The sequence below is a fragment of the Canis lupus genome, chromosome X, assembly GCF_003254725.2.
Source record: "Canis lupus dingo isolate Sandy chromosome X, ASM325472v2, whole genome shotgun sequence".
Lineage (NCBI taxonomy): Eukaryota > Metazoa > Chordata > Mammalia > Carnivora > Canidae > Canis > Canis lupus.
Genome location: NC_064281.1, coordinates 55,818,758 through 55,825,704, shown reverse-complemented (window position 1 = coordinate 55,825,704; position 6,947 = coordinate 55,818,758). Strand labels below are relative to the sequence as shown.

Below are 6,947 nucleotides of genomic sequence, written 5' to 3'. Positions count from 1 at the left end.
GGAAACAAGCCGGTGAGTATATATACTGTTTATGATGCCACTGTCCTTCTCTGTGGAGGACTGCCATTGCTCAGGAGACGGTGCCCTGGGGAAAGAGGAATACCCAGACATGTCTAGGACTATTTGACACAGGGTCTGAGATGACACTGATTCTGGAGACCCAAAGTGTCACCACGGGGGCCTGGTCGGACTGGGGATCAGGAGACTCTGCTAATAAAAGGAGTTGGGGCTAGAGATCCAGTCATGGAAAGCCGACTGGATCCCTGGACCGACGCGGTGGTCATTTCTCCAGTCCACAAGTTGACAACTGATTTGCTTGGCAGTTGGAGCACCCCCCACCCACCCACGTACACTCACTGGGCCATTTGTCTGTGGGGTAAGAAGTTATGGTGCTGGGGGAGGCTGAGCGGATCCACTGACACTGGTCCCCACCACAGGCCAAACTGGTAAGTGGAAACCAATATCAGATCTTGGCGAGGCTGAAGGAAGGGAGTCAGCAGAGAGGATGGACACCACTGGAGACCTATAGGATGCAGCAAAAGAGGAGGTAGGAGAACCCCAGTGATGAAGAGAGTGGCAAAGGTGTGAAGGGCTCTAGGATTCTGTCTAGGGGGAGAGGGATGGAGGAGGCTTCCACTGGATCCATCGGTAACGTTTCCGAGGAGGCTGATGGGTAGAGGAGATTCTGCTATATCCTTCGTGATCCATTTTGCCATGTCTGAAATAGCACACCATGACTTTAGGAGTCACTGGGAGAAGTGGCAAGAGGGCGTTTTCCACAGCCAAGCAGGGACAGTGGGGATAGTGGCACACTTGAGGAGGAGGCTCATTGCAGATTTAGAATGTGCCCAATCTCCCCCCACCCTGTAACCTTCTCCAGCATGGTAGGCTTCTCAGGTGCAGACCCAGTGCAAGCAAGAGGTGTTCAGGCACCCCAGGCCTCTCTTGGGGATCAGCCAGAGTAGGATGCAGGAAGAAGAGGCAAGGGGCAGACAGAGGAGTATGAGAGGAAGGGAAAGTACGCAACGAACGGAGGGCCCTTGGAGTAGGGGTTGGGTGGCAAACAAGGGAAGTTATATATAACAGGCCAGGACCTCACACAAGCCAAGGGAGGGCCCAATCCCAGATATCAGGACTGCTCAGCTCAGAGAAGCTGGGAACCGGCAGCCTCAGGAAAATTTGAGAGACAAGCGGGGCCCGACCCCCACCCCCACCGTTAGGCCTAGTTAGTTGGGCGTTGCTCCAGACCTTGCCTTCCGGTGCCCACTTTCCCATCAGGATCTAAGTGCCGCTGTGGAACAAAGGGCGGCGAATCCTCTGTGCACTAGGTGCTTCACCTCCCTCCTGACGTTTCGTTTCCACAACCCTGGAGACAGGTACTGGCACACCCTGTTCTGTGGAAGGGGAGGCAGAGGCTCAGAGCCATGACTCCACCAGGAAAGCAGGCTCCAGGCCAGGCCAGGGGAGGCGGGACCAGAGCAGCCGGGACCAACACCTGGACTCGCTCACACCGAAACCCGAAACCCGAAACCCGAAACCCGAAACCCGAAACCCGTAGCCCCTCCAGGGAGAACCAACGGCCTTCGACCCTATTGGTCAGGGCCTCGATGGGCGGGCCAACAAGGGGCGCGCTGGTTGGCTGGGGACGGACCAATGAGGAGGCGGCGGCGCGGGCCTCAGAAGGGTGCGCCAACCGCGCGTTGTTTGAGGCGATCTCGTGCTGCGCCGCGACGACGCCACGTCGCCACGTCGCCCTCCCCGGGCTGGGCACCGCGCCTGTGGCAACCGCCGGAGTCGGCAGGACGCCTCGCGCCTCCCTCCACGCGTCGCACACCGCTCGCCTCCCGCCTCTCCCCTCTCGCCTGTCGCCGTTGGCGCCTGGACCAGGGTGATCGTCTCCGCGGAACCCCCGGCCGCCAGGCCTCGCCAACATGAGCGCCCCCGACGAGGTGTCTGTCCGGGGAGCGGGTTTCGGCCCGGAGGGCGGGGAGCAGGCCAGCGGAGCCCCGCGGGGACCAGGACTAGGTCTGGATCCCGGGCCGCCTCGGAGCGGCGAGGGTGAGGGCGGGTTCCCAGACCCCGAGGGCTTCGAGTCCGAGCGGGAAGTGATGGAAGCGGGAGGGCCGGTGCTTTGGGGCCGCGAAGGCCGCCCCGGCACCCCGGCCGACGACAAGGGGGACGCCCTGGACTACGCGTCCCACCTTGCTGACGAGTCCGGGGCCGCCAGCGTGCAGCAGCTGACCGACCCGGATGCCCTGGGCGTGCGGAGAAACCCATCCCCAGAGAGCTGCGCCGCTGAAGGGTCTGGCGTTTGGGCGGGCCTAGAGGCAGGGCCCGGTGGTCGAGGCGCGCTTGCCCTGAGCCGCGGAGAATCGCAGCCGCCTTCCGCCGTCCCGCTCCACCTCGGTGGGCCCGAGGGAGCCCGGCCCCGGGGGAACCCGAGAAGAGGTCCCAAGAGCAGGTCCACCGTCAGGGTGGATCGCCAGCGGCCCTCCGCCAAAGGCCCGGGCCGGCGGCCTTCCGACCCCGAGTCATCAGATGAGTTCGGTGAGATACAGCTGATGAGGGTGAGCATTTGCTCCAAAGAAAGAGGCCAAGCCAAGCCCAACAGCCCCGAGGATCCCGGGGACACACCCAGACAACCGAGTTTCCATGTCAGGGAGAATTTCCTTCACGTGCCAGGTTCTTTCCTGTCCTCGGCTCCCCGAGGATTCACTTCGGTTGTGGAGAGGCAGGCCGTGGGAGAGTTGGACATCTCCTCCTCTAAGAAAATGCAAAGTGTGGTCTGGGGGAAGGGAGGGAACAGGCCCAGCTACCCGGTAGCCGCAGCCGCCGCTGCCGCCGCCGCTGCTGCTGGCAGCCTGCCCCCGGCCACCCCTAGGAAGAAGGTGGCCCAGGAGAAGAAATCCCTAGGGGGGGCCTCAAAAGTTACCCAAGGGAGAAGCTTTCCTCCCTGGGGGCAGAGAGTCTCGGCAGCTCCCCTGGAACCAGCCACCTTCCCCCCAATCTCTGGGGTTCCGCTGCTTGGGAGGAACAAGAGGTATTCCTTGGTTCCATCGGGAAGCAAACAGTCCAAGCACACCGGCCGCTCCCGGAAGAAATCTGGGCCCAGGAGGACACGGGAGTCGGAGCCAGTGGTGGTGACAGGAGAAGGCAGTGACTCAAACAGAGACACAGTGCCCAAGGGCCAAGTGAGTAGGCCATGCTCCTCCTCTTCTGTGCACCCTTCCCCTCCCCCTCCTCCTCCCCTGCCTCGTACTTCTTTACCCACAAACCCTGTCCATCCCTCAGGGGTTGCCATGGGTGCCCCTGGGTCATTGGGATCGTTCGGATGCCAGATCGGGTCGTGGGTTGTTTTCACGGGGGCAGACAGTAAACTAAGGTAGCACTCCGTGTGTACCCGCCACCCTTCTGGACCCTTGGCACGTTTCCTGCCTCCTCCCGTCAGAGAGGGGCTGGGATGGATGGGAGGGCTGGTAGCTGATTTGAAGCCAGGAACCCCTTCAAAGTCTGGAGCACAAACCTTCAGCCTTTAGACTCATCAGCTTCCTGCTTCCTGTTTCCTAGCTGGTCCCCAAACCTTGCTTGTGGGGAGCCTGGCCTTTGTCAGCCCACTACTCCTTCTGCCTGGCTCAGCTCTGCCTCCTGGCCCGGGGCTGACTGAGGGGGAAATCACCAGCCACATCGGCCTCTCAATTCCCTTCCCTATTCCCTGTCTCACGCCACCCGTACACACACGTGTGCAGATGTGCACCTATGCCCACCTACCCACGCTCACAGACACACGCACACGCACACCCCACGTCCCAAGTCAGATCAGTGAGAAATGTTTCCTTTAGCTTCCAACACACAGGCCAGGGCCATGTTGTTCGGGCATGCATCGTGGAGAATGCAGCAGTGGCGACCTCGACACCAGAGCCCCCGAAGTTCCAGGAAGCTCCGCGCCCTCAGCCCTGAGCCAGGGAGACGTCATGCCCAGAGGGCGTGCACCCTCCAGTGAGTCCTGTGGGTTTCACAGGAGTGCAGGGGAGAGGAGATGAGGAGGGAAACTTCTGGCTCTGGCTCTGCTGGGGGCCTGTCAGCTTTGTTGCCTGCCTCCCCACCTAGCCAGGCAGCTTCTCCCAAAGGACCGGCCTTCAGCCACATCGTCCCCTGCGTGCGGTTTGTGCAGCAGGGGCGATTCGTGGCACTGCCCCCAAACAGCAGCTCAGGACATAGGCTTTGAGCAGAACAGAGCCGTTTTTCTGTTCAGTCCTGTTTGGCCACATTGCGCATCCTGGGGGCTGCCTGTGGCTGCAGCTCTGGCAGAGTGCAACCCAGAGCCCCGGTCCCTGGGGACCACCTTCAAGGATGGGCCGCCCCTAGGGGACAGGAGGGGCAGTCCCAGAGAGAAGGTTGGAGCTGCTGGCAGAGCAGGGGCCACTTGTTGCCAGCAGAGGGTGGTGCTGCCTCACGTTAGACCCCGCTTAGGCCCTCTCCACCTCACTGGGGGCCTTGGAAGCTGGATTTCATGTTCTCTCCCTCTCAGGTGACCAGGAGCCGCTTGACCACCTCCCAAGACCGGAAAGGCTGCAGCAACCACCTGGAACACAGGGCTGTCCTCGGGTACTGCTGCTTCTGGCTCCTAGAAACGCAAGCTCAAGCTAGATGGTGGGATCCGTGTCCAGGCTAAACTGCCATGTGTGCCTCTTCCCCCTGTCCCCCCACCTCGCCTCCATTCTGCTCCCCACAGAGGGAAGGCGCCTCCTTTCCACTGAGGAGCCTGTGCCAGTCTGGTCACTGGGCCTGGGGATGTAGTGCCCGTGGGAGAAGGGGAGGGGCCGGAGAGAGAGGAAGCCAGAGGATGCTAACCATTCCTGTCTCTCTGCTGTCTGCTGGCCTAGTGTGTCGTGCTACAGAGAGAAATAGACGACCTGAAAGAGCAGCTTGGTATGAGGAGCCTCTGGCTGGGGCCCGGGTTGGGGCAGAGGCAGGCTGCAGGGAGGGCGGGGAGGGGGGGGCATGCGTCTCAGTGCAGCACCCCACCCGGGATGGGCTGTAGGTGCAGGCAGCCGCACGGGGCCCAACATCCCTGTGGGGAGGAAAACCGAGCAGGCCTGGCCCTGGAGCCCGCTGTGCATGTATAGTTAGCTAGGTGTGCGCACAGACAGGAAAATACGGCCTCGACTGCACACATGCTTTGCCAGGGAAAACGTGTCCCAGAGGTCTCCCCCTTTTAGGACGTTTAGGGATGCCCCGTTGATTTTCCCTGCTCCTCTGTATGGCTGGCCCGGTGTGTGTTCGTGTGTGTCTGTGTGAGTGTGTGTGTGTGTGTGTGTGTGTGTGTGTGTGTGTGTGTTCGTTCGCCAGTTCTGAATGGTTCCGATGTGCCCCCAACAAAGCTTGAGAAATGCTGGCACATGTTGTTCCCTTAGAAAACACATCCATATTTAATTCAAGTGGGGGGTGAGTGACTCAGGCCCAGGGCTCTCTGGATAGTGGCTGGAGGGGGTTTCCGGTTGCGGGGCTGGGTGGTTCCCCACGGGGACGGAGGGACGGGCTTCTACATCCCCGTGTCTGGAGTGCCTGCTCACGCCTGTCTCTGTTTCAGCGGCCATGCAGTCCCTGACTGACAAGTTCCAGACCCTTTGAAGTGAGTGTTACACACACCATACCCCCTCCCCACAGTCGTGGCCGCTTAGGAGGGCCGTGGGCTGGCCCCGGCGGGCTGGCCCCGGCTCGATGCTCTTCCCTGACTCTGCTCTCTTTGACAGGTCGGGCCCAGCATCTCCGTACAAGAGGATCAGCTGGTACTTCTGGAGCCAGGAAGTTGTGGCCAAGCTGGTTCCCTCCTGTTCCACCTCAGCCAGGGCTTCCTCTCCCTGTTCTTGTGCCCCCTCCCCACCCCAGTTCACAGCAGTTTCAAATTAAAGTACCTCTCAGGTCTGTGGTCTGCCTTCTCTGTTGGTGGTGGTGGAGGGGGAGGGGGCAGGGCAGGGAGCTGCTCCATTTCCCAGCCTTTTTCAGAACAGGACCTCTGGTATCCTGTGGTAGGCCTTCTTGTGGGGAGCTTGGGCCTGCCTCTGCTAGGAGCCCTGCGGTCACGTCCCCCTCGTGCCCCGGGTCTGGGTTCTGCGTGGGCTCTGCCTGGCCACGTGAGCATATGCGGTGCCCCTTCCCCACCCCCCCCGTGGGCCCCCTTCAGGTTCTCCCCTAATCTCCCCCTCTTTTGGGGTCTCTAGGTGCCCATTCACCGCCCCCTCCGCCTTCAGCAGGAACCGGGGACCCCTTCCAGAGCTCCTGTCCCTCTTCCCTTCCCTCCTTGGGATCACTGTCCTGCTTCTCCCGGCCAGCCTGCTCTGCTGTCTGAGCGTCCTTCATCACTCCCGTGGCTTTCTGTCGTCGCTGGCCCTCCCTGGCCCTGTGCTTCCACGGGTGTTAAAGAGCACAGCTGAGCTCATCCTCCCACCCCCCTCCCCGGGCCCAGTCCCCTCTGCGCAGTCCTTCCCCCTCTCAGTGCCACCACGCACAAGGACAACTGGCCCAGGAACTGGCACATCCTCCTCCTTAGCCTTGGGTTTCCAGTCCCATCAGTTCTCCCTCCTTGGGTTCAGTAGGGGGGAGGAGGCAGGAGTCACAGCCCAGTGGGGTGCAGAGCTACAGGGCAGGTGCAGGGGACTGAGGAGAGGAGCACAGCTTAGTCTCTGGGCTGGAGGTGGGGGCAGTGAGGCTGGTGGTGGCTCTGGGCCAACCTGGGGCAACCTGGCCGCCAGCAGCTGGAAATGGATGGTCTAGCTGTCGCAGTTCTCACGTCCCTCCTGTCCCAAGCTGGCTCTCCGCCCCCCTCCGACCTGGTCGTCTCCCTGTACTCTTGATTGGAAAGTGGCCGTCCGTTTCTATGACAAGTGTGCGTGATGGGTCTCCAGGTGCCTGTGTGGTCCCCTCGCAGTGTTGTTCGGCCACCACCA

The 6,947-nt window shown here is 61.6% G+C and overlaps 1 protein-coding gene across 1 annotated transcript; it reads left to right on the top strand.

Moving 5' to 3' along the window:
• Nucleotides 1-1,766: 1,766 nt before the first annotated feature.
• Nucleotides 1,767-5,925, top strand: LOC112671833 (uncharacterized protein CXorf49 homolog). Its single transcript, XM_025466172.3, has 6 exons — nucleotides 1,767-3,191; nucleotides 3,840-3,996; nucleotides 4,529-4,605; nucleotides 4,884-4,929; nucleotides 5,591-5,632; nucleotides 5,754-5,925. The coding sequence occupies exons 1-5, from the start codon at nucleotides 1,932-1,934 to the stop codon at nucleotides 5,629-5,631; spliced, it is 1,581 nt and encodes a 526-aa protein (XP_025321957.1). The 5' UTR covers nucleotides 1,767-1,931; the 3' UTR covers nucleotide 5,632; nucleotides 5,754-5,925.
• The last annotated feature ends 1,022 nt before the right edge of the window (nucleotides 5,926-6,947 follow it).

Coding starts and splice junctions, on each gene's coding strand:
- LOC112671833 (XM_025466172.3), top strand. CDS start 1,932: ATGAGCGCCCCCGACGAGGTGTCTGTCCGGGGAGCGGGTTTCGGCCCG. Junction 4,606..4,883: donor GAACACAGGGCTGTCCTCGG/GTACTGCTGCTT, acceptor CTGCTGGCCTAG/TGTGTCGTGCTACAGAGAGA. Junction 4,930..5,590: donor CGACCTGAAAGAGCAGCTTG/GTATGAGGAGCC, acceptor TCTCTGTTTCAG/CGGCCATGCAGTCCCTGACT.